The sequence below is a fragment of the Balaenoptera musculus genome, chromosome 2 (assembly GCF_009873245.2).
Source record: "Balaenoptera musculus isolate JJ_BM4_2016_0621 chromosome 2, mBalMus1.pri.v3, whole genome shotgun sequence".
Classification (NCBI taxonomy): Eukaryota; Metazoa; Chordata; class Mammalia; order Artiodactyla; family Balaenopteridae; genus Balaenoptera; species Balaenoptera musculus.
This window is the reverse complement of record NC_045786.1, coordinates 50,969,519-50,996,655: the sequence shown is the minus strand read 5'-3', so window position 1 is coordinate 50,996,655 and position 27,137 is coordinate 50,969,519. Positions and strand designations below refer to the sequence as shown.

The following is a 27,137-nucleotide window of genomic DNA, read 5'->3' as shown; positions in this document are numbered from 1 at the left end:
GGCACCCTGCTCAGTGTGGGAGATTACAGAGGTGAGAAGGGCAGTCCCCACCCTCAAAACCCAGATACTTGGGGAGATGTATAGCCCACGACTCGAGGCTGTGCTGAGCACTATCGGGTATCAGGGGACGGGTGGAAGGAAGAAGGCTTCACGTATATTTTAGTTGTGTTAAAGCAATGAAGAAGAGTTCCTGGTCCAAAGATATGGCCTGCCCTCCTTGCAAAGGTGGAGGAATATCTGCGCTGTCTGAAGTTTCTTGTACTTCTTTGTCAAAGATGAAAGACTATCTGTCAAAAGAAACAATATCCAGGAACCCTGTGGGGGATTCCAGGTGCAGAGACAAGTCGATTTCTTTTCAGGCTTTTGTTTGTCCCGTCTTGCTCTGGCCGAAACATGGCACGTTAATTAATTTCTCTCTCCAAGCTGTGTATTTGGGGGATGTTCTTTTTTTCTCTTCTATCAATTTAGAAGATAAAACCATCAAGCTCCAGTAGGCTAGTGTAATCTTTCAGCAATAGACTTAACTGAAAAGTGGTGGTGAGAAGCACATGATAATTCCAAACATTTGCATTTGTTTTCTTGAATTTGTCAAATGTATCTTGATGGACCTCTGAGATGACTGTCCTTTCTGGGAATCACACGTTGTCCTGATTGTCCTGACTATGTGGCTATACACACTTCAACTCATGTGAAGGTGACCTGCCCAGTCCACACTTAAGGCAAGAAAGAAGATGGGCATCTGTTATGGACTAAAATGTGTCCCCACTAATCTCTGTGTTGAAGTTCTAACCCCCAGCACCTCAGACTAGGAATGTGTTTGGAAATAGGGCCTTTAAAGAAGTGATTATAGTTAAATGAGGTCATTAGGGAGTCCTTGTAAGAAGAGGAAATTTGGACTTAGATGGGTAAAGAGGGAAGATCTGTGAAGATGAAGACAGAAGACAGCCATCTGCAAATCAGGAAGAGAGGCCTCAGAAGAAACCAACCCTGCCGACACCTCAATCTTGGCTTCTAGTCTCCAGAACTGTGAAGAAATAAATGTCTGTCGTTTAAGCCACCCAGTGTGTGTTACTTTGTAATGGCAACCCTAACTGACTAATGCAGTATCTTTTACGAGAAACATTTAATATTTAATAGAGGTTGAGACAAGGTTTTAGACTGACGTGAAATAAACCAGAAAACGCAGCCATCTGCCTTACCCTCAGGGAACCCTATGACAGCCAGTGTGAAACATTCTTACTGGAATAGGCCCAGCGCCTTTGTTAGATGGTGCTACCTTGCATTTTCCATTTTTCCTGCTTCTTTTTTTCTGGTTGTACAGCTCTGTCCTTTCCCGATACAATGAATAGTGCTTTTCTTCCTCCTCTCCTTCCAGTTGGAAGCCTGCTTTCCCTAGGAGTCTGGGCTGTTTCCTTGATGGTTCTTTCATCTGTGGGGTATTTATAGGACTGTTAAGGTTTTACATGCTTCTCTCCCTCCCTTGAGGGGAGCACCCAGCGCCAGGCCAGCCACAGATTCAGGGTTTGACTGGCACCTGTTGAACAATTATCGTCTTTTCTCAGTTTGTGTGAGGTGGGCGTATTAGAAGCCTTGTTCTTCCTTGCTGGCAGTCTTTGACTGGACAGGGAGAGTGGTAGAAACCGAGTGAAGACGGCAGTCTTCCGTGGGCCTGGGTTTTCTTGTTTGATGTGTGAGTTTTTTCCATCTCAAGCTTCCCTCAATTCTAGTATTTTCCAGCAGTGTTCCTGTTTCTCTCCTCCCCAGACCTCATCAAAGTCTGTACCGTTTCCTCACCTCTCACTTTTTTCCCTTCCCTGGCCTGGTTTCTGCTCCCCTGTCCTCAGCAGCACCCTTGGTAAGACCCACTTGGGTCTGGACCTGGCCCTCTGCTGTGCTGGAGGAGCTGAGCAGCCCCTCCTCCTGAGACTTTATTTTCCCTGCTCCTGTGACTCCATGCTCTGCTTTCCCTGCACCTTGCCATCCGCCCCCAGCTTGGTTCCATTTCTTCTATCCAGTCATGCAGTTTGGAGGTCCCGGAAGGATCGGTCTGGGATCGTTGCTTCCTAGATGCTTATCTCTGATCTCGCCTTTGCTTTTGAGCACCAAGTCTGCACAGTCGACAGCCAACTTGACCTCTCCACTTGGGTACTTTAAAAGCACCTGAAACTTAACAAGGCCAAAACTTGCAGTGCTTTTTTTTCACACCTGGCCCTGTTCCAGGGGTCCCTAATTCAGTGGTTAGCACAACCATACAAACCAGGAGTTATCCTTGATAGCCCTTCTTTACCCATCCAAATATCCCCAGTATTCTTGCTCTCACCTTCTAAGTACCTCCTGAATCTATTTGCTTCCTATCACCAGCAGTTGCACCCTTTGTCTAGCTATGGTCCCTATGTACCTGAGCTCCTGTAGTGGTCATCCAACTAGTGTCCCCACTTCCATGTCCCCCTGGAATCTGTTCTACCCATTACAGCCAGGGTGACACATTGGAAACACAAGCCCTAGATGGCTTCCCACTGCTCTGGGGTTAAAGAAGAAAACCCTGAGCACATTGCATGTGACCCTTCAAGTGTGCCCCTGCCTTATTGCTCAAGCCTCTTTGCCAGCCACACTCTCTCTGACTCTTGGATCCCTGGTTTCTAGAACATGCCATGCTTTCTTCTGTCCCCAGGGCCTGTGTACCTGCTGTCCCCACTGCCTGGACTGCTCCCATCTCCTCTCTTCTCACTCCCACTGATTAACTGTTGCTTATCCTCCTAATCTTGTCCCTTGTGTCACTTCCTGATGGAACCCAATCTAAATTGGAACCCCCTTCTTTTTATCCTGTCATAGTATTATTTATTCTTTCTTGCAAACATTTGTTATATTTATAATTTTTATATATTCATTTGTTCATTTGATTAATGTTTATTCCTCCTAGGTGGTCACCTACATTGCCTAGCACATAGTAGGTTCACAATTCAATATTTGTTGACCAAATGAGTAACTTCACAATTCAATATTTGTTGACCAAATGAGTATCTTCACAATTCAATATTTGTTGACCAAATGAGTATCTTCCCACCTCACCCACAGACAGTAGTGCCTGGTTGCTTGGTGCCCACGTGGCTCTGACCATGGGTGGAAAGGTCTGGCAGGGCCAGCTCAGCCTTCTTACCCCTGGCCCTGCTGCCTCCCAGGGTGGGGGTGTGTGTGGGACACCTCCTGCCTGATGAAGGGACTGATTTTGGACTCCAAGGTTGATCAGTTCTTCATTCAGGATCTTAACCACAAAAAACCCTATTTTCCACCTTTCTTTGTAAGGAATTTACATGAAAAAAATATGCCTTTTATAAAAGTGACTTGGCCTTGGGGGAAGTTATTCAAAGAATTCATACTTGGAGAGCAAAACTTATTTTTTTCCTTTTTAAAAAAAAAAGAGAGAGAAGGCCATTATTTTTCAAGGATATTGGATTTATGCAGCTGCCAAAAGTTCACCTGGCTGGGAGTGCTTCTGCACATGTGGAACCATCGTTTCTAGTTGAAAAGGTAGTTTTTTGTTTGTTTGTTTGTTTTTAAATAAGCAGACCCTTTGGTTGAAGAAAATAAAAGTGATTAGAAAATAATTTTTTTGGACCTGATAATTTTCTTGGAAAGCATGTTGTTTGTCTGTGTGTGTGCAAACTTAAAAACGAGACTTGTTGTTCATGCTTCCTCCTCCAGTACTTTCCCCATGTTGACTATGAATCTGTAAGGTGCTGTCCTCGGGTCTTTGGATGTGGCAGTGATAGGTTGTTGGGAAATCTATGGCACACACTGATGCTTGCATTTCCTTCACAGGGCACCCCATTGATTGGTTTTTGTTAAAGATGACTCAGAATGAAGGGCAGCGTTCCTGTCTATGGCAAGATTCTGCAGTGTGGAAGTGCATATCCAATATCTTAATATTTCCATGGTGAAGAAATAAATCCTTATTTCTAGAACTGGGAGGAGTCCTTGAAGCTTGAATGAAATGTAGGAATTAGTTTTAGGCCTGACCCTCTCATTTTAGGCTATATCAGTTTGTGTCTAGTCAGGAAAAACAGAAACTGTGCTAGTATTTCTAATTATGAGATTTAACACAGGGAATTGGTTACATCAGTGTCAAAGTCTGAATGAGCAAAAGTGGAGCTGAGGTAACCCAGGTAATAGCTATCACCCCAGGGCTGGGGAAAGAAAAAGAGAAAAGCGGGCATTTCCAAGACCACAGAGCTTGCAGCAGTGGGGCTGGGGCTCAGACCTGTGAGGGACATCAGACCACCAACGAGGTACAGCCAAGCAGGTGTCTGTATGGATGTACCTCTGAGGGAGATGAGGAGGCTGAGCTGGGAGTTCCCCAGGAGCTGGAGGCTAGAGCCACAGCTGCCCACTACTGCTGGAACAATGCCACCCTGAGCTGGAACACAGGAGCCCATTCTCCCCATCTCCTGCCTTCCAGTCTCCCTCTAGCGCCGCCTGTTGGCAGAGCTGAACAGGAAGCCAGCTAGCAAGGGAGTCCAGGAAATAGTTTGCAGGCCCCCAACCCCAGAGTGGAGCACAGAAGAGAGGGCTGGGAGAAAAAGGGCAAATAACTGGTACACAGGAAATGGATACCTTTCTGTTAAGTGGCACCTTCAAGGGCATCAAGATCAGGCCCAGGTGAATTTTCAGAGTTCCCAACTCCCACCCTGAAGGTATTTTTATTACATCTCATGGCTGCTTATTTTGGGAGAGTTAAAGACAAAAGATAGTGGGGCTATTGGATATGCAGTTGAAACCGCACATCTTACTGTTTTTCATGCTGTGGGAGTGGTGGCTTTGGTTCCTTGAAAATGGGTTGGTGTGGCCATGGCGGGGGTGTCTGTACACAGAAATCTCGCTTGTGGCGACAATCGGTCTCTCCTCCAAGGAGTGTGACTGTCTGTTTTCCATCTTAATGAGAAACATTTGATTTCCATTCTTCTATCCTGTGTGAAATGTCATTAATGTTTCATGGTTTAAATAGCTGATTTCATGTACAGTCATGTTTTGTGTTCTATCATATTTCTGATGATTAAAATATTCTGCCCTCTGGAATGTTGGGAGGTTACATTGGGATGTTGAGCAGGAGTTGTAAGCCACTCCTCTTGAAACTGATATTTTTGTATAATTATAACTTATTGTTGCATGATTGAGGATGTCCTTAGAGAAGCTCTTTCATGCCCCTACCCAGTAAGAAATGTCGAAGACAACAAGTTGATTGGTGAGTGTCTAGACTAGAGGTCCTGATCAGACCCTGTAGGGTGCATACAAGCATCCACTACTGGTTCTGGGTCATGCATGCAAAGTTTAAAAATGAGCATTTAGACCCTAAGAGTTAACAGCAATCATAGTAATGTAATAATAAGTATAGCAATAAGACTAGCAGAATCATTTGAGTGTGCTTATTATAGACCTGACCCTGTGTTAGTTTCCCCACATCCACCCTAGGAGAGCAGAATAATTATCCCCTTGTTTTAGAGATGAGGAAGCTTGCCCCTGGCCACCCCAGCACGGGCAGACTCTACCCAGCTCTGTCGGATGTCACAGCTGGGCTCCTCACAATTAGAGTTGTCCCCTCCTCCTTAGGTGGAGGGAGTACTGTGTGAGAATTCAGTTTTAGGACATTTAGGTTAAGTTCCTTGAAACTTAATCTTGTTATTAATTCGGAATTTCAAAGAGTTAAAAAAATTCACTCAACTAAGTGTAATTCTCGAATGTTCCTACTATGCACCAGGCAGCGCTCGGCGTTTTGGTGGGTCCAGAGGGTGATGTTTGGGTCCTTAAGCTCACAGTCTAGCCCAGAAGGTGAGCATAGACTCACGTTAGACTATAACATGGATGGGAGTTTGGAGTTTGCAGGATTGCTGGGGAGCAGGAGATTCAGGGGGCACTCCAAGCACCTCAGAGTTGGCTGTCCAGGTCCTCTACCTGCAGTGGGCCATGGCGGGGGGGGGGTCACTTGGGCAAGCTGCATGGACCCCAGAGCTCCAGTCTCCTGCTTAGTCTGGTCTGAGATGTTCTCATGGCTACTTCTGTTTTCTAGTTTTGAATTAGTTTTTGATGTGGTAGGTACAGAAAAAAGAAAGTCCCATCCACGTGTCCTGCGTGGCAGCCCAGCCAGTTCAAGCGGGTGAGCTGTAGACCCTTGGCACCTTGGGTGGGCTGTGCCATTGAGTGAACAAGGGTACCCTGCCTGCCGAGCAGCACCCCTCTTATTCCGGAAGCCGGTGTCACCGTCTGTGCTCTCACCTCTTCTTTCTAACTCAGACCACCTGTCATCCCCCTTTCTTGGTTCTGCTGCCCCACTCTTGCCCTCCTGTTATGTTGGCTGTTGGGCCCTTGGTCCTTCTGGGTACTCTCACTGCCCCCTCCCCTGTGGACTGAGGGATCACTTGAGGCTGCCAACTTGGAACACGCAGTGGAATTTCTTTGGAATTCCCTTTGATGAGTGTTTTTAATTTTCTGTCCTTCAGTGTTATAGAAGGGACTGAGGGATCACTTGAGGCTTCTGATGGGATTGCCTTTGTCCTGCCCACTAGAGAGCTGGAGAAAACCCATGGTTAATGCAGCTAAAAGAATACATGATTCTGGACTCTTCCCCGATGTTGAGGGTTCTGGTTGTCCACCATGCTAGTGTGCCCAGGTCGGGACGTTCTTGATCTGGACCTTGAGTGCTGTGTGTGGGAAATGTTTATTTTTCTGGCGTGAATGACAAGTTCAGGTTAAGTCTGCATCTCCCTGTTGACTCTGTAAGCATGTTTGACACCTGCTACCTAGTTCCTAGTGGTGGAGACTCGTCTTTGTCTTCTCACCCTGAAGAGCCCAGTGCTCTTGGGCAGCTGTCTCCATTTCCTCCACCATGTCTGCTTTCCCTCTAATTTGCTTCTGCAGCTGGCAGTGCTCCTTTGGCACAAAGAGTAACCTGAGGTCTTCTCTGGTGATGACATTATAGAATCAGACGTGCAAGGATCCTCCTTGTGCAGCGGGATGTAGAGTAATTTCAGGGCTGGCTTCCACCGTTTGAACTCTCACACCAAATATTTTGTGATTTATGCATTGGTTTTCCCTAGTGAATACCTAAATACTCTATTGTTGTTAAACTAAAGAAGTATCTATACTATATAGAGCTTGGCAATTCATAACTGAGCTTATTTTTTACTTTACCAAGAGCAAAACTAACAACTACAGGAAATTATGTATTTGCTCAGCATTTTCATCAGTCTCCAAACTCTTAGAATAAGTAATAATTTGAATATGCTAAAAGTACAACATTTAGAATACCCTTGTTTTCTTCCTTGTCTTTTTCTCTCCCGCAGCTTGTTCCAAACAAGATTCAGGGTAACTTGCATAAACACACACAATTTTCTTTTTTAATGGATAATTGAGGCAAAAGGAAAATAAATGTAAGAAAAATAATATGAAGCCAGAGATTGAAAATCTACCAAGTCAGCACCAAGCCCCAGCAATGTGCTGGCAAAAGAAACTGCTGGGCTGGACTTGGGAATGATCCCCAGTGTCTGTGACAACAGGAGAGGGCCTGGGGCCTTGCAGGTTGTGGTCTGTCCTCATCAGTGGGGTGAGGGCTGCCTCCCTTGTTCCCACAGTGGAGGGAGATGGCTAATGACCGAGTGAGCTTGGAGGGCCCCCAGGTGGCTGCACGCCTGCCTGGCCTGAACTTTGACTTCTCCTGTGAGGTCTAAATCCAGCACCCATGTTATTATGAAATTGGTGTTTTTCTTCTTGCTTTTCAATATGCTTATAATCTGTGAATATTTGTATTGATGAAACTTTGTTTATTAGGGTATATTTATGCAGTTCATGGAATTAAAGGTAAAAATAGATTATGGTTCTGTTCTCCCTGTAGGAAAGGAAGAACCATCAGAAGTGATGGCTGTAGAGCTTTGCTGGTGGAGGTGTTGCTGGGAGCAGGGAGAGAAGAGGAGGGTGAGCTTCCCTCCCCCTCCACCCCTGTTCCCACCTGCAGGGATAGGGAATGCAGGTCCTCGGTCTCTTACCTGCTATTACCCAATCCAGGCTTTTGCACAGACTGTTGAGCATCTTTATTTACTTGTTTCACTGCAGAAAGAGTGGTGCCTTTGATGAGGGCTTGTTGCCCTAGACCTCACTGGAGGGGGTATTCAGTATGTGGCCCGGGCACCGCATTGCCTTTTGAAATCTGAAAAGTTTTGATCTCTTGAAACCCACCTAGCAGTGGGGGTCTGAATCGAGGCTTGGGGCCTCTCCTCTTGTGCTTGGGACAGGACAGAGCCCTGGGGTATGTGGGGGTCACCAGCCAGCCTAGCGTGGTTGTGGCGTGACAGCCCCAGTTAGCAGTTCTTGGTGAGGGGGGCTCAGGTAAGAGCACACATGGCCTGGGAGCTGGCTGTGTAGTTGCTGCTGTTGCTCAAGGGCCTGGTGCGAGTGGAGGCCATCTGAGCGGAAGGAGCAGCCACTGAAGGCTGCTCCTCCTGGTCAGGTCCTGCAGCAGCCAAGTCGGTATACAGCATCCTTTCCCACTGAGTTTTCTGTGGCCTTTCCCATCCCCGTGTTTTAAGTTCAGACAACAGTGAGGAACATGTTCGCACCCAAAGCCAATGCAAGCAGGAGGGTCAGAGCTGCTGGGTGAAGCCTGGGTTCTAGGGCCAAATTTACCCCTGCCCAGTGCTTGACTTCAGCTTTGTTATGTGGGAAATAGGGATTTCACTCTCTCATTCATCCATGTATTCATTCATTCACTCACTCAAGCATGCATTCATTCAGTGAGTGTTTACTTCGCAACACGTGCTGGGCCTGGGGCTGGGGGCAGTGAAAGGGACAGATGAGGTAGCTGTAGTACAAACCCTTTAAAAACCACAGAGCACCTGACTGTTGTGTTTTACCTGTGACTGAGTGTTCTGGGCATATGTTAACGTGCAGCATTTTACCCTTTATGATACCCTGTTTATTAGCTCTCCAAGGTCCATCAGGGAGGGAGGGGCAGGTCTTGTTTGTTCCTACTTGAAAGGGTGATGCCCAGTGCATCATTTTGATGTGTGAAATGTCCAGGGGGTGATCTGCTCCTCTGGTGGGGAGTGCTGGGCTGCCTTTCTTAGTACTCGCCTCTTACGTGTTTAAGCTCGCCATCTCCCAGAGGAATGTTAGTAGTGCGTCCTTTAGACCCTGCTAAAAATGCAGTTCTTTTCATACAGGAACCAGAAAATATAGACATGGTGTGAAAACAAGCAGCCAGTGTGGGGAAGAGCTGCAGAGGAGTTCATGAGTTGGGATGCTGAGAGGTGGGCAATAAATCCCAACTTTGGGAGGAGCTGAGGCACAGTTTGGCTTGTGGTCGCCTGGGAGAATGTGGGTGAGCTGGTTATAGCAAAGCTTCTGCTTGGGTGGCCCTTTACTTCTGCTGCTTTAAAATGAGGGTGACATGGCTCATCACAAATTCCAAGCTGGGCAGGTTGGCCTGATCCAGGCAGTGAGCGCCCGGCAGGCATGCTGAGCCCAGGATTTGGAGGTCGCCCATGGTCCACCTTCCTCGTGTTCAGAGAGGACCTGTTGGTGAATGTGGGTGTAGGTCCAGAGAGAGATCCTCAAAGAGGGGCCTCTTTCATTTTGGCCATGTACAAAGGCAGTACTATCTGACACCTTACCTTTTATCTTAGAATAGACCCTGCCTTCCCGAATTCGATTCCTGAGGCCTGGAAGTCTCCATGGGAGGTGGGCCTGGCTTTGGAGAGGAGGGAACCACCCTGCAGGTTGACAAGACATATATATAGATTTATATCTGCTTCTCTCTACATCACTAAATAATCTTCACAGTTGTACTTTTCATGGCTGCCTGCTGTTTTACCATTGTTGGCTTTCTCTGTGGTTGGATTTGTAGATTGTTTTTCAGTTTGTCTCACTGCACGGACTATTCTTGTTTGTACACTATGACCCATATTTCAGTTTTTTCTTATAGTATGCATCTTTGGTTCTGGAATGATTGGGTCACTGTATGAGGGCAGTTTGTGCATATGTGGGTTGGGTTTACTGCATGGAAGTTGTAGCAGAGCTGGCTTCCGTGTGAGCTGGTATAAAGATGGAAAAAATAGCTATCAAATTAAGGAACTGCCTTTCTATTCACATTCGGATTCTGAAAGTACATGTTATTCATATCAACCTTTGATGTTAGAGGCTTTTGCACCCACAAATCTGTATGTCAGTCCTCACATGGCAGCTTTGAGCGTCCATACATCCTGACATGGGCTCAAAATAATGACCATAGCTGTTTAGCAAGTAAGATCTTCTAGGAAATCAGTTGACCTGAAGAGTTAGTGGAAGATTACTTACTGTTTACTAATACCTTCCCTGTGGTGAGGAAGGAACAAACTCCAATCTTGGCCTGGATGTCTGTGTCCTGTGATTTGTTTTTTTTTTTTTTTTGATGATGCTTTTTTTTTTTTTGAAATACTGCTTTTGTGCCTGCTAACGTTTGTAGCTCCTTATTCGTGACTCTCGGCCTGGTCTCTGGACTGCCCTCTTCCAGGCCCCTGCTCATTGGCCCAGCAGCGGGTCATGGTGCTTTCAGAAAGCCTGGGGGTCTGTATCATTAACCTTCCTCGCTGGGCCCAGGCTTCCTTGTCCTCCACAGACTATGCTGTTCTCCCCGTTCCCTGCAGGGACAGGTTTTCTATTCTGTAATCTTTGGCCCCATCTGCCCCGTCGCTGCCACAGTGGACGGGCGTGACCCTCGTGACATCTGACCCCCAGGCATGCAGGCTCGGCCGCGGCAGCAGAGGGCGATGGACGCTGGGCCCGGTCGCTGGCCGGGGAAGACTGACCATTCTCTTGGGGAGGCTTGATGGAAGGCCTGTTCACTGCGTGGACAGGAAGCCAGTACACTAAAGGGCTGCACAAACGTCTCTATGTTTTCTAGAAAAGAGAAGCCGAGGAGGGGCTGGCCGTCACGAGACTGGCGGGAGCTGGAGGAATGCCATCCGGCTGACCACCGAGCACACAGTGGAGACGCTGGTGGTGGCCGATGCTGACATGGTGCAGTACCATGGGGCCGAGGCCGCCCAGAGGTTCATCCTCACTGTCATGAACATGGTGAGTCCGGGACCAGCACCTTACCAGGGGTTTTGCTTCCTCTTGGACGAGCGCTCTGCATGTGGGTGCTGGCCATCTTCTCCTGGGGCTGGGGGATGGGGACATACACAGCCTTGTGACCCCTGGGCAACACGGAGGCACCCCCAGGGAGAGGCCTGACTCGCCAGCCTGGTGTGGGGTCAGCGCCTGAGTCTGCTCAGTGATGGGAGTCTGCCCGCACTCCTCACCAGAGGCCTCCCAAGACCCTTTCTATGGGTAGATGCCCCTCCAAGGGGATTCAACGCTAAGTCAGTCCCTGCTCTAAGGAGCCAACAGTCTCATAGGAGGAATCAAGATCAGACTTTAATGTAAAACAGAGCAGGAGGAATCAAGATCAGACTTTAATGTAAAACAGAGCTTGTCGTGCGCAAGGAAGAGAGGTTATCTAGTTGAGGGAACCAAGGAAGCAACCTACGTCTACATCTGATTTGTTGAATGAGGAGTGAGGGAAACCTTCACTTGGTGGGTAGGTTGGGGAGGGACCTCATGCCTCAGATTTTAGATGCAGGTGGTTGTTTGCACAGAAGGACGTTTGTGTGCATCCCAACTCCACCCATCTATCCACTCTCCTAACAAGCATTTTTGAAGATTTTAGATGCAGGTGGTTGTTTGCACAGAAGGATGTTTGTGTGCATCCCAACTCCACCCGTCTATACACTCTCCTAACAAGCATTTTTGAAGACTTCCTGGCATTGTGTTAGTTGCTGGGGGGGGCAAATGCAAAAAGACCCGGTCCTTCCCTCAGGAGGCAGTGGTGTCACAGATGGATGGAGTGTCTGTGTTTCTGTAGACATCTCTGCACTGGGGGCTGGGTGGAGGGCTGTGGAGTGATCACCCCACAGCATGGAGGCTTCATGAAAGAGCTGACCCTTCAACTGTGTTTGCCAGATGGGGGAGTGGTGGTAGGTCATGCAGGGGATGCCGCAGGAGCTGCATCCGGGGGAGGGCAGGTGGTGTGATGCGGCTGCAGCAGGGAGTAGAGCAGCCTTAAGGTGGGGACGTGCATAGGGTCAGGATGTGGAGGGGGGGTAAGGCATCCCTAGGAGCAGGGCCGCCGACGGGGAGGGGAGAAATGTGTCTGGAGCGAGGTTTGGAAGAGCAACCCCAGCAGCTGCACTTGGGTGGATTGGAGTGAGAAAGGCAAGAAGGAGCACTGGGAATGGAGTGTGTGAGGAGAGAGGGTCTGAACTAAGGGGCAGGAGTGGGGATGGAGGAGGCATTCATGCAGAGAGGAGGATGTGCTGGGAGGAAAGACCCACAGGACTTGGTTCCCGGCTTGGAGAGGCAGGAGGAGGAGGCGAGAGAAATCCAGGGGACACCTGGGCTATAACCTGGATGGCTGGGTGGATGGTGGGGCCACTGGATGGGAAAAGAAGGAACAGAGCATTTGGGGACACAGCGAGGAGTTCTAGTCTGGACAAGCTGGCTTCGAGTTCCCCACAGGAGCTCAGGATGGAGGCCCTGGCTGGAAGTAGGGACTGGGGCTGATCGGCGCACAGCTGGGAGATGCAGCTGTTGGCGTGGCCAGCCATGTCCAGGTGGAGCACATCGGGGAGAAGAGAAGCTGCCCACAGATGGCACAGTGGAGTGCCAGTCCCAGGGGGCCAGGCAGAGGATGGGGAGCTGGCAGAAGGGCAGACAGACTGGGCAGAGGTTGTCCCTAAGGAAAGAGGTGAGAGGTGCAGGAAGGGAGTGGTTAACAATGCCAGATGCTGCAGCCAGGTCCCCGAAGGGATAGCTTTAGGGATTGTTGAGCGTGGCAGCTGGGTAGGGGCAAACTGAAATGAGACCAGGAAGTGAAGAAGTAGAAACAGCATCGCAGAAGATCTTGGCTGAGGGAGAGAAGAGAAAAGATCCTTGCTAGGTGGAATCAGGGTCAAGGAGGACTTTGGAGAGGGAAGGGGGTCAGGGGTTACAAGTGTGGGGTTTAGGCCCAGACAGGCCTGGACCAGGACTCCTGCTCTGAGCACAGAGCTGGCTGGCAGTGTCAGAATCGCTCTGAGCTGGCTCCCCCTGCATGAAGAGCAGCGAGGCAGGGGCTTAGCCACCCCGAGGGCCTTGTGCCTGGTTGCAAAGGCACGTAAGGCTCATGGAAAGAGAGTGAGTAGAGAAGGCCAGGCCCTGGGCTGTGCTGCGGGGGGGGAGAGATGGCTGAAGGCAGCCCAAGAGCAGGGAGGCTAGAGACATCGCCAGGGTCACACAGGAAGTCACTGGTGGGGCTGTGACCATCAGGCCAAGCCTGTCTATAACTGGCCACAGGGAAATATATGGTCGTGAACCCCACCCTGGGCTAATGGCGGTGGCAAGCCTCATGGCAGCCCTGGCCCCTGTGAAGACAAGACTCTGGTACCTTGACCTCTGTCAGGGTGACTTGCCAGTGCTTGCTTTCGGGACACGTATCAATTTGCAGGAAATTCCATCTGTCTGGTCCACACGCCCTCAGACAGGCCGTGCTGTAAAGCTGAGGCTGCTTTGGTGGTGTGTGGAGATTAGAGTCTTTAAGGTGAGTTACCGTTTGGACCCGCAGACCTCCCAGTAGGATGGGCTCTTCTGCAAAGCAAACGGAGATGTGGACCCCCTGCGGGGCTGATCCAGGACTTATCTGTTTTCAAGACATGGGCACAACATGAGGCACCTGGTCACCCTCCCTTTCAAAGTCATCAACTCTGGGAGTTCCATTAACTTCCTTCCTCCCTCCCTCCCTCCTTCTTTTCCCCCTCCCTCCCTCCCTCCCTCCCTCCCTTCCTTCCTCCCTCCCTCCCTCCCTCCCTTCCTTCCTCTCCTCCCTCCCTCCTTCTTTTCCCCCTCCCTCCCTTCCTTCCTCTCCTCCCTCCCTTCCTTCCTTCCTTCCTCTCCCTTCTTTCCTTCCTTCCTTTCTCTTTCTTTCTTCAGATTTTTAAAACTTGTGGTTAAAAAATACATACCATAAAATTGTCTTTCTCACCCACCTTTAAGTCTACAGTTCTGTGACATTAGGTACATTCACATTGTTGTACAGCCATCATCACCATTCATCCCAGAATTCTTTTTGTTTTGCAAAACTGAAACTCTGTACACATTAAACACTAACAGCCCATTCTCCCCTCGCCCAGCCCCTGACAGCCACCCTTCTACTTTCTGCCTCTATGAATTTGACAACTCTAGGGACTTTATATAAGTGGAGTCACACAGTATTTGTTCTTTTGTGACTGGTTTATTTCACTCAGCATGATGTCCTCCAGATTGGTCCATGTTTTAGCAGGTGTCAGAATCTCCTTCCTTTTGGCTGCATAATATTCCATTGTGTGGACAGACTACATTTTGTTTGTCTCTTCATCCATGGATGAACATTCGGGTTGCCTCCTCCTAAGGCTCTGTGCACAATGCTGCTGTGACCATGGTGTACAGTCTGTCTCAGTCCCTGCTTTCTCTTCTTTTGGGTATGGACCCAGAAGTGGAATTGCTTCTGTTAACTTTTAATGGTTCTTGGCCCTGATTTCTGAGAAATATTTCTGAGTTCCACATTTGCACAAGCCCAGGTCTCCCCGGTGGCTGATTAATGATGGGTTGCAGTGCTGCAGTTGCCCAGAGGAAGCCCAGGAGGTGGGCTGCTGGGACCTGGCTTGGCACCAGACTCTTTCACCTGTAGGTAATTTTATCTCATTTATATTTTTTGTCCAGGGCACAAATCCAAGGAATAAACATTCATTACAACAACTAAAGTTGTAATAAGGCAAAGCTCCTAGTTTGATGTTTGCTTTCATAATTTTATCATTTGGACAAGGGCAGCTATTTTATCACAGGCTGGGAGAGGGGTTGTATGTGGGAACATTGTTCTCCCCATGAGCCATGGGCTATAAGGACTGAACTACAGGGGCTGAGTGGTGGTGATGCTTGGCTTTAATTTGACCCTCTTCAGTCCTCTTCAGCTGCTGGTACTATGATGTTAGAGGCTCCAGATCCCACTGCTGAGGGCAAATCTGGGGCCAACCACATTAATTTGGGATTTATATGTTTCTTAACGAGGCCTACCTAATAAGAGCAGTGGCACTTTGGTGAAGGGCACGTGGCATTTGTACACTGACACTTAGCCCTTCAGTCATCTGCCCTTGGAGTTTCTTGGCAAGTCTGATGAGGCCAGAAAACAAATGAAAGCAGAGTGTCTGATCCACTCACAGACTCTCACCGCTGGCAACCTGTTTCTGTTGTTCTAGCTGTGGGTTGCTCTTCAGCATATTTAAAAACAAGTTACATTCAGACAATGCACCTTACTTTAAACAAAGCCGCCCTCCACCATCACCACCATCTTTCAATTTCTCAAACTCTAGTGTAGAAAATCTGAAGAATTCTATCCTGCCTGTGGCTGTTTCAGAAAAGGGATTTCTGTTAGTAAGATCATCTTTAAGCCAGGAGGATGGGAAAGGATTGTGGCTGGGCTGAGGAGCCCTGTCATTAGACAGGGCCCCCAGGTGCAGCCAGCAGGAAGGTGAGGCCAGCCAACCCCTCTCTTTCCTGTCAGACAGTGTTTTCTGCGGCTGTGTAGGACTGAAGCAGCTCTGTTTCCTTAGATCCTCTGGATTTGGAAGGAAATCTGCTGGAGTGGTTGCCACCTTCATTCCAACCAGTTTCTCTCCAGCATCATCTGGTGCCAGTGTCCAGGCGCCCACCCCTCACTGCCCTCCCACTTGGGTCTCTGTGGGCAGGGGACTGACTCAACTCTTATGTGCCACTCTGACCCCAGGAGCTAAACACAGACAAGTCCCTGTCCCCAAGGCAGGCCAGGGGGCTTGCGGGACCTACGTGTGTAGTAGCACATCCACAGCTGGGAGAATTTGGTGTCAAGTGCTCACAGTTTTCATAGCATCTTATAGTTGTGCTGTATTAGATCTATGTCAATCAGTAGCCCAATGGCCCATGTTTGAGAGGAAGGAAGGAAGTGTGTTTGTGATGCACTGACCAGTCCAGATGGAAGCTTCTTGATTTCATGTCACTTCCCCCTCATACCTGGTGGATTTCATCATTCTCATTTTACAGTGAAGGAAAGAGAGGCTTGTGGGGAGTACAGGGTGCAGACCCAGTGAGTACTTAGCAGGGTGAGGACTCAGGCCTGGGCTGAGGGACCCCTGTACCACCTTGTCAAGGTGATGAGCATATCTCAAATCTGTCTTTTCTCTCCATCTCCACCCTGGACTGACCACCATTATTTTTTACCTTGACAACTGCAGGAGTTTTCTTGCTGGGCTCCTCACTTCCATTTTCTTCCCCCTTGAATCCTTGCTGCAGAATGGCCAGCAAGATCTTCTTCCAACAGGATTAGAACCTTGTCACTAGGCAGTTCTGAGACTCTCTGTGGCTTTCCTCATGGTGGATATGGAAATCCTTCCCCTTCTGCCCTCCCAGGCCATGTGGCTGGGATCCACCTGCTTCTCCTGGGCTTCATTCCTTTCTCCACGTTAGCACAGACTCCTGCCATGTGGGCCACCATTTCTCAGGGGCCCCAGCTCCTCTCTGACTTGTGGTAACTCTTTGTCAGGAATGTTCTTCACCCCGCTTCATAGATGGCTAGCTCCTCTGTCTTTTAGGTCTCTGTGTAAATGTCCCCTTAGAGGGGCCCTCCTTGCTGACTCCTCTGAGAAGGCCACCTTTTTTCTTTATCATAGCAGTCTGGTTCTTACTCGGTGGTTCTTATCTTGATTTATAATTCCACATTTATTTCCTTTTTAAAAATCATCTTGCTGCGGAGTTTTTGTATGCTATTGAATTTAAGCTGGTATAAAATCAGAGTGCTGTAATGTTAGGATGTTAAATGTAATGCTCATAGTAACCACAAAGAAAATAGCTATAAAATATACATAAAAGGAAATGAGAAGGGAATTAAGAAGTTTCACCATAAAAAATTTAACATGCAAAAAAATCAGTAATGTAGGAAATGAGGGACCAAAAAAAAAGCTATAAAACATATAGAAAACAAATAGCAAAATGCACAGGTAAGTCCCTCCTTGTCAGTAATTATCTTAAATGTATGGATTAAACTCTCCAGTCAAAAGACAGATTAGCAGAATGAATATAAAAAAATGCTCCAATGTATACAAGAGGCTCATTTTATATCAAAAGACACAAATAAATTGAAAGTAAAAGAATGGAAAAAGATATTCCATGCAGATAGTAACCATAAGAGATCATGAGTGGTTATACTAATATGATACAAGATAGACTTTAGTCAAAAAAAGTTACAAGTGCAGCGTTGGTGGTATAGTGGTGAGCATAGCTGCCTTCCAAAAAAAGTTACAAGAGACAAAGAAGGATACTGTATATTAATAAAAGTTTCAATACAGGAAGAAGATATAACAGTTACAAGTATTTATGCACCTAATAACAAATCATTAAAATATATGAAGCAAAAATTTGTAGAATTGTAATGAGAAATATGCAGTTTTCTAAAATAATAATTAGATAGTTTACCTCCCGCCCACCCCCCCCACCTCTCAGTAGTGGATAGGAAAACTAAACAGAAGATAAGTAAGGATATAGAGGACTTGAGCAACACAATAAGCCAACTAGATCTAACAAGATATACAGAACACTCTTCCCAATTACAGCAGGATAATACTTTTTTTTTCAAATGCTCATGGGGCATGCTCCAGGATATACTGTATATTAGCTTACAGATCAAGTTTCATCAGATTTAAAAGATATCATACAAAGTATCTTCTCCAACCACAGTGGGATTAAGTTAGAAATCAGTAACAGAAGGAAAACTGGAGAATTCACAAATATGTGGAAATTAAACAACACACTCTTAGACAACCAGTGGGTCAAGGGAGAAATCACAGGGGAAATGAGAAAAATGCATAAAGCTGAATTAAAATGAAAACACAATATACCGAAACTTATGGAACACAGTGAGAGCAGTGCTCAGAAGGAGATGTATACCTGTAAAATGCTTACATTAAAAGAAGGATCTCAAATCAATAACCTAACTTCACACCTTAAAGAGCTAGAAGAGGAAACTAAACTCAAAGCTAGCAGAAGGAAGGAAATAATAAAGATTAGAGCAGAAATAAATAAAATAAAGAATAGAAAAACAATAGAAAAAATCAACAAAACCAAGAATTGATTCTTCAAAAAAATTAACAAAATTGATAAATCTTTAGCTAGACTGATTAATTAAAAAAACTTGAATTACTAAAATCAGAAATGAAAGTGGGGGCATGACTACCAATTCTATAGAAGCAAAAAGGATTATAAAAGAATACTATATGAATTGGGCAATTGGGATTGACATGCATACACTGATGTGTATAAAATTGATGACTAATAAGGACCTGCTGTATAAAAAAATAAAATAAAATTCAAAAATTAAAAAAAAAAGAATACTATGAACCATTGTATACCCACAGATCATAACCTAGATGAACTGGACAGATACCTATAGAAACACAGAGCTTACCAAGACTTAATTGCAAAGATCTAGAAAATCTGAATAGACCTATAACTAGTAAGGAGATTGAATCAGTAATCAGAAATCTCCTGACAAAGGAAAGCCCTGAACCTGAGAGCTTAACTGGTGAATTATACCATACATTTAAAGGAGAACTAATTAATCAATCCTCCTCAAACTCTTCCAAAAAACTGAAGAGGAGAAAATGCTTTCTAATTCTTTTCTATGAAGCTAGCATTGCCCTCATACCAAAGCCGGATAAAGACACTACAAGAAAAGAAAACTGTAGTTCCTTATGAATAAGAAAACAATTTCCCTTTTGAACATTATTACAAAAATTCTCAACAAAATACTAGCAAACCAGAATCATACTGTGCACCATGACAAACTGGGATTTATTTCTAGAACGCAAGGATGGCTCAACATACAAAAATCAAGCAGTGTAATACACCACATTAACAGAAGGAAGGAAAAAATCACATAATCGTCTCAATTGATGAAGAAAAAGCATTTGATAAAATTCATCTGTCTTTCATGATAAAAAACACTCAACAAACTAGGAATAGAAGGAATCTACCTCAACATCATAAAAGCCATATATGAAAAACCCATAGTGAATGTAATACTCAATGGTGACAGATTGAAAAGTTCTCCTCTAAGATCAGGAACAAGACAAGGATGCTTACTTTCACTACTTCTATCCAACATAGTACTGGAAGTCCTAGCCAGAGCAATTAAGCAAGAAAAAGAAATAAAAGGCATCCAATTAGGAAAGGAAGAAGTAAAATTATCTATGTTTACAGATAGCATGAGCCATGTAGAAAATCATGAAATCCTACACACAAAAATTAGAACTAATAAAATAATTCAGCAAATTAGCAGGGTGCAAAACCAATATACACAAATCAGTTGCATTTCTGTAACTAACAGTGAACAATCTGAAAAGGAAATTAAGAAAACCATTCCATTTACAATAGTGTCAAAAAGAATAAAATACTTAGGAATTAATCAAAGAGGTGAAAAACTTGTACACTAAAAACTACAGAACATTGATGGAAAGAAATTAAAGAAGACATAAATAAATGGAAAGACACTGATGTTCATGGATTAGAAGTCTTATAATTAAGATGTCAGTACTGCCCAAAGCAATGTACAGATTCATGCAGTCACTAGCAAAATCCTAACAACATTTTTCCTTGCAGAAATTGAGAAATCCATTCTAAAATTTGCATGGACTCTCGAGAGACCCTGAATAGCCAAAAAAATCTTGGAAAAGAAAAAGTTGGAAGACTCACATTTCCTGATTTCAAAATTTACTACAAAGGTATAGTAATCAAAACACTGTGATACTGGCATAAAGACAAACATATAGACCAATGGAATAGAATAGAGAGCCCAGAAATATACTCTGACATATGTGGTCAAATGCTTTTCAACAAGACTACAAAGACCATTCAATGGGGAAGTGACAGTCTTTTGAACAAATGGTGATGGGAAGACTGGATATGTACACGCAAAAGAATGAAGTTGGACCCTTACCTAACATCATATACAAAAATTAATTCAAAATGGGTTAAAGACCTGAATGTAAGAGCTAAAACTATAAAAATCCTAGAAGAAAACATAGGGGAAAACTTCCTGACATTGGATTTGGCAATAATTTCTTGGATATTACACCAAAGGCACAGGCAACAAAAGAAAAAAGTAGACAAATTGGTCTTCACCAAATTTTAAAACTTTTATGCATCAAAGGACACTATAAACAGAGTAAAAAGGCAACTCAAAAAATGGGAGAAAATATTTGCAAATTACATACCTGATAATATCCAGAATATGTAGAGAACACCTAAAATTCAACAACAACAACAACAAAACTAAACAACCTGATTTTAAAATGGGCAAGGGACTTGAATAGACATTTCTCCAAAGAAGATACACAAATGGCCAGTAATCATATGAAAAGATATTCAGTGTCACTAATCATTAGGGAAATGCAAATCAAAACCACAATGAGATATTATGTCACTCTCATTAAAATGCTGTTACTAAAAAAATTGTAAAATAACAGGTGTTGACAAGGATATGGAGAAATGGGCACCCTTGTGTACTGTTCTTGGGACCATAAAATGGTGCAGCTCCTTTGGAAAACAGTATGATGGTTCTTAAAAAAAATAGAATTTTAATATGATTCACTTCTGGGTATATACCCCAAAGAAGTGAAAGCAGGGTCATGAACAGAAACTTGTACACCCATGTTCATAGCAGCATTATTCACAATAGTCAAAAGGAGGAAGCAACTCAGTGTCCACTGAAGGATGAATGGGTAGACAAAATGTGGTATATACACTCAATTAACTATCATTCAGCCTTAAAAAAGGAAGGAAATTCTGACACACGCTACAGGGATGAACCTTGAGAACATTATGTTAAATGAAATAAGCCAGTCACAAAAGTATAAATACTGTACAAATACTGTATGATTATACTCAAATGAAGTGCCTGGAGTAGTCAAATTCATAGAGACAGAAAGTAGAATGGTGGTTGCCAGGGGCTAGAGCAGGATGGGGAATGGGGAGTTAGTGTTTAATAGCTGCAGAGTTTCAATTGGGGAAGATGAAAAAGTTCTGTAGATGGATAGTAGTGATTGTTCCACAACAATCTGAGTGTACTTAATGCCACTAAACCATACACTTAAAAATGTAAATTTCATATTATGCATATTTAACAGAATTTTAAAAAACCCACCCTGCTTACTGTCTTTGCACCATCTATAAGCTCATCTAGGTAGGACTGTGTGTACACCTTTGTCGTTATTTCCCCAGTGCCTTGTACATGTGCAGGTGATCAAGAAATTTTTGTGGCATCTGTGAACTCATAAGTGAGTGACTAATGCCATTGTCTAACATCCTTTGCAAAGGATTTAGCGCTGAAGTTGTGTAAACACTGGCTTTCCTTTTTTAATTCCTCGATTAATTTACATCTGAAAAGCCTTTTGTATTCTAAGCATGTCACACAGATGTGGTGTCCTAAACTCTAATAGAAAGTGTTTCTACATAAATGCAATTACATATTTACACCTCCCACACAGCCCACTGTGCTATGGGTGGTCCCCTTCAGCCCCTGTCATATCTTGTCCTTCAAGGAGGAGGTATCAAGATGGAGCTGATAAAGCAAGTGTGGTGGGAAAGAACTGTTCTGAGAGCATGCTTGGCTGCTACAAACGACTTCACCTCTGAGCCCTGTTGAATCAGTCTTCAGAGCAACAGAAGAAGTGGCTGCTATGAGAGCAGAGCCACTTTGGTCATTTTTGAAGACTTGTAAAGCATGGAAGTGGTAGTAAAACAACCCTGGCATTGTTGCAGGAAGGGGGAACCCCTTCTAGGGCCCAAGAGTGGGCTCTTGTCTAACACTTGGAAATGAATTGACCAAGGAGACATGTGTGCTGACAAAGCAAGAGACTTTATTGGGAAGGGGCACCCGGGTGGAGAGCAGGAGGGTAATGGAACCCAGGAGAACTGCTCTGCCACATGGCTCTCAGTCTCAGGTTTTATGGTGATGGGATTAGTTTTCGGGTGGTCTCTGGCCAATCATTCTGGCTCAGGGTCCTTCCTGGTGGTGTGCTCATCGCTCAGCCAAGATGGATTTCAGCGAGGAGGATTCTGGGAGGTTGGTAGGACATATGGACTGGCGTCTCCTTTTGACCTTTCCCGAATTCTTCAGGCTGGTGGTGGCTTATTAGTTCCATGTTCCTTACCAGGACTTTCTGTCGTAAAACAACTCACACAGATGGTTACTGTGGTGCCTGGCCAGGGTGGGCGGTTTTGGTCAGTGGTTCCCCTACCAGCATCATGCAGAATGGTCCCGTTTTAAAACAAGGAATAAAGGAGCTTTGTAAATCACAGAGCAGTGAGCTTGGCTCTTGTATCAGTCAGGGGTTTTGATTATAAGCAGAAGAAACTGGATCTGGGCTAACTGAAGCAGAAGAGAAACATGTTTTTGGAGCTGTATACGGAGGAGCCCAGAATCAAAAGGAAGACTGGGTCACCAGCCTCAGAAATGGGGGGAGGGTAAGGGGCAGGAGACTCAAGGGAGAGAGGCCAGGCAGCAGGAGAGAGCAAGGCTGAGTTCCGGCCAGGAGTGTGGGCTGCAGTCCTGCTGCCACTGTTGTGTCCTGGAACCATCTCTCCACTGCCAGTGCCCCTCCAGGGCTTCTGTGGCAAGCAGAGTGAGTTTCCACCTGCTTTGGTTTCTACAGTGGAAAGAGGGTTCCTTCCTTTCTCCAGAGCTCACCCAGTGGGGAACTTTCCCCAATGAAAACAGCATCTTTAGCCAAAAAAGAAAAAGAAATTTAAAAAATCCCAACAAAGTGTCCAGACACTACACAGACCAAAGCATAAAAGAGGTTCACTCACATGACATATGATTCTGTGGTTCCACTTTGGGGTATATACACAAAATGAATTGAAAGCAGGGTCTCCAAGAGATATTTGTTCATGGCAGCATTATTCACAAATAATTCACAAAAGGAGGAAGCAACCCAAATGTCCATTGAAGGATAAACAAAAATATATATGTGTACATATATACACAATAGAATATTATTCAACTTTAAAAAGGAAAGAAACTCATGCATGCTATGACATAGATGAACCTTGAGGACATTATGTTAAGGAAATAAGCCAATCACAAAAAGACAGGTTCTGTATGAGTCCACTCATAAGAGGTGCCTAGAGTAGTCAAATTCATAGAGACAGAAAGTAGTGGTGGTTGCCGGGGGGCTGAGGGGAGAGGGTTATGAGAAGTTGTTTAATGGGTGCAGAGGTCCAGTTTGGGAACATAAAAAAGCTCTAAAGGTGGGTGGTGGTGATGGTAGCACAATAATGAGAATGTATTTAACACTACTGAACTGTATACTTAAAAATGGTTAAGATGGTAAATTTTATGTTATATGTTTTTTACCACTATAAAAAAAAATGAGATGCACTCACTAATTCCATTCAGTTATATTTATTGGGTACCTAATGTGTGCTGGGGACTTCCTAGGGACTGGGGATCGAGTAGGGACCACAACAGGTCCCATCCTCATGGAGCTCATGTGGTGGCACGAACAGACAGTACTCAACACACAAATCAGGGATTTGTGTGCAAATTTTATAAACTGCTATGCAAAGATCCAGGTGATAGCAAGTGACTGGGGCAGTCAGGGACACCTCTGTGATGAGTGACCCTCCACTTAGAAGGGAAGGCATTACACTGACATAAGGAGCCAGCCAGTGGGAGTCAGTCTGGCATTTGGGAGGCACAGGGAGAGGTCATTCCTGGTGGGTGATGGGGAGGGTGGGGCACAGTGAGAGGTGCTCCGGCCGCCCCCTCAGGAGTCAGGGCATGGAGAGCCGGCTTCACTGCATGTGCGATGGGGAAGCTGTGCCGGGGTCAAGTAGAAGAGTGGTATACACTGATTTGTGTTTTAAAAGATCCCTCCACCTGGCTCAGAGGGGTATAGAGTCCCACTGGGCTATGTGTCCCAGCAATCCGCTCACCTGTGCAGGAATGTGTGGAGGGAGAAACTTCGGCCAGACCTGTGTCTCTGAGCTGTCAGCAAGCCGCAGTGGGTGCCCTGAGTGGGCTTTGGTTGATTTTCCAAATATGCTGTAGTGCCTTTTTATGTACGTGACTTGATTTTCCTTTGGTTGGGGGTGGTGGTGACACAGAAGCAGGAATATTTTGAAGAACAAATTGCAGATGGAAACAGGTGGTGCTGACACTAGAAGCCCTGGGTTTGGGCAGCCAAATTGGAAAATGGGGTCACTTGACAGAGCTTTGGTTGTTTTTAGCTTCCTTAACAACCACAGAGTGGAATGAAAACCTGAGACGCTCCAGGCAAGTTCTGTTTGGAGGAAAAATGACATCACTTTGACTCAATTACCATGTGAAACAGACAACAAGTCTCTCTCTGGTGAGCAGAGAAGCTAGCAGCAGTGCTAGAGCACTCACTGGTTCCCACACCCCAGTGGCCATGATGGGAAGCTGCTGGGGGGCTTGTGGAATGCAGATGGCTGGGCCCACCCCCCTCCACCGGGTTCTGATTCATGGGGTCTGGGGTGGGCTCCAGAATGCGTTTCCAAAATGTGCTCAGGCCATGTTGGTGCTGCTGCTTCAGGGACCCCGCTCAGAGGGACTGCTAGAGAATATAGCCCCCTCCAGGGTGCGGGTCTGGATGGGTGCGGCCTGCGATGTGAGGGAGTCAGCTCCACTTCCCGTCTGTCCCTGGGGAGGCCCTAAGTCACCAGGTAGGTGGTGCTTATGTGAAAACCCCACCTGGCATTGCGAACAGCTCCTCCCCACGTGCCCCCATCACCTGTCCCTGTCTACCCCTTCCTGACCATGTCCCCATGTCGCCCAGCCAGGGGAGCCCTGCAGTGCACTGCTGGCAGTGGGTCCACCCACTCGGCCCCCAGGCTGCCAAGGAAATGTGACAAATGAAGCTGGGGCTCTGAACACTTGCCAGGATGCAGCCGGAGCTGGATGCAGGAGACAGACTTTCCAGACAATTGGTTGTGCTGTTCCCTGCCCAACCAGGTGTCTCCCTAAACGTCATGGGGCCGCTGCCTCCAAGACTCTCCTGAGTGTGAATTTCCATGGGAGAGGAGGACAGGGAGACTTCCTTACATGTCTTTGAGGCCTGCTGCTTTGTGTTCTGTGGCTGTCGTCAGATTCTCGTCTGGCTCGCCCGGCTCGCCCGGCTCGCCTGGCTTGGCACTGGGCCTTGAGGGAGATCCTGTGCATCTGACTGGTCCTGCGCTCTGCTGGGCTTTGTGGGAGCGTGGTCTGCTCAGGTGACAAGGTGCTTTAGCTGTGGTTGCTCCCGCCTGCTCTCCTGAATGTGGGCGTCCCAGTTGCACATCAAGGAGGGGTACCTTCCTGCAGGCTTACTAGAGAACGTTGTTCAGAGCATGAAGCTTCTCGTCTTAAATTAATTAATGAAAAAGTTTTAATTTGGTAAAATACACATAACAGGATTTACCATCTTAGTCATTTTTAAGTGTACAGTTCAGTATCATTAATTGTATTCACATTGTTGTGCAACCAAACCTTAGAACTTTGTCATCTGGCAAGATGGAAACTCTACACTCATTAAACAACAATTCCCCATCTCGCCCTCCGTCCCAGCCTCTAGAGCATGAAGCTTTTCCCCCCCTCCAGCTCACATATTTTTTGTGTATTTGCTCCAAGAAAAGTACCTGAGCCTTTTGGGGTCACGGTACACGGGATGTGCAGAACTGTCCTCAGCCGGAGAGGAAGAAACGGGCGATTCTGATGAGGGAGTTTGTTCCTATAGCTTTGTCCTTCCTGAAACTTGCATCATTCCATTCAGGCTCTGTTCTTTATGCTGCTTTCAGGGGGCGTGTCAGAACATCACTGAGAATTGCTTTCCTGTGTTATTGCTTTAAACCCACAATATTCTTTAATGTCTTTGGCTGCCGTTGCTGTTACAGGCAGTGTTTAGATTGCACCTTGAAACCCTGTGTGACTTGAATTTTCTCCCTCATAATTTCAAGTTTTCATTCTTTCTAGTTTTCATGTTTTGAATTGAGGTTTTCCAGTTTGGGCCCAATCCTAAGGCTGAATATTTCTGGAAAAATTTGATTTACAGCCGTTGGGTGGTTCTCAGAAACAAGGAAAAAGTTATGTGCTTTTCCCTTCTTCACCCAGGTTTAGGGATAGGTAGTTAAGGCATGACTTCAGAATTGGCCTACAGATGGTCCAGTATAAAAAAAATGACTGCAATTTTGTTCTTGAGCAAAGAAAACGTTTTGGGAGGGGGTAGTGAGAACAGAAGAACTGAATATGTTGTATTTTTCCTTGTGGGAAAGAATATTAAATTACACAAAGATTCTGTTTTGCTTTAATAATAGTTTTCAAAGAGAAAAATCCAAGCACTGACACAGCTAATTCCTTTGTCACACAGATGCTCAAGCGCTGTGCGTGCCTGGCTTCTGCCGCTTATGTGCCCGACGCCGTGTCCAGCTTCACATGGCCTGAATTAACTGTGGCCATGCTGTTGGCTGTGGTCATTGCTTTATGTTGCTGCTGATGTACTGGAGAGAAAGTTTTAATGCCCCTGCTAGAAAATTCTCCCTCCAGATTATGTCTATCAGGAAAAAAAAGCATATTCAAAACCAAGTGAAGTAAGTTAGAGAAAAACAAACACTGTATGATTTCACTTATATGTGGAATCTAAAAAACCTGAACTCATAGATACAGAAAACAGATTGGTGGTTCCCAGAGGTGGGGGGTAGGGGTATGGGTAGAGGTGGTCAAAAGGTACAAGCTTTTATTTGTAAGATAAATAAGTTCTGGGGATGTAAGATACAGCATGGTGACTATAGTTAACAGTACTGTATCATATATTTGAAAGTTGCTAAGAGAGTAGGTCTTAAAAGTTCTTTCACAAGAAAGACAATTGTAACTATGTGAGGTGATGGATGTTAACTAAACTTATTGTGGTGATCATTTTGAGATATGTATATATTATATATACTATATTATGTATACTATGATATATAGTATAATATATATA

At 45.6% G+C, this 27,137-nt stretch overlaps 1 protein-coding gene across 1 annotated transcript in view; it reads left to right on the top strand.

Annotated features, from left to right (window-relative positions):
* ADAMTS17 (ADAM metallopeptidase with thrombospondin type 1 motif 17) overlaps positions 1–27,137 on the top strand; it is a 346,933-nt gene that overhangs the window by 57,979 nt on the left and 261,817 nt on the right. The window contains exon 4 of the mRNA XM_036844635.1: positions 10,925–11,097. Coding sequence (XP_036700530.1) covers positions 10,925–11,097 — 173 coding nt within the window. The remainder of the gene's footprint in view (positions 1–10,924; positions 11,098–27,137) is intronic.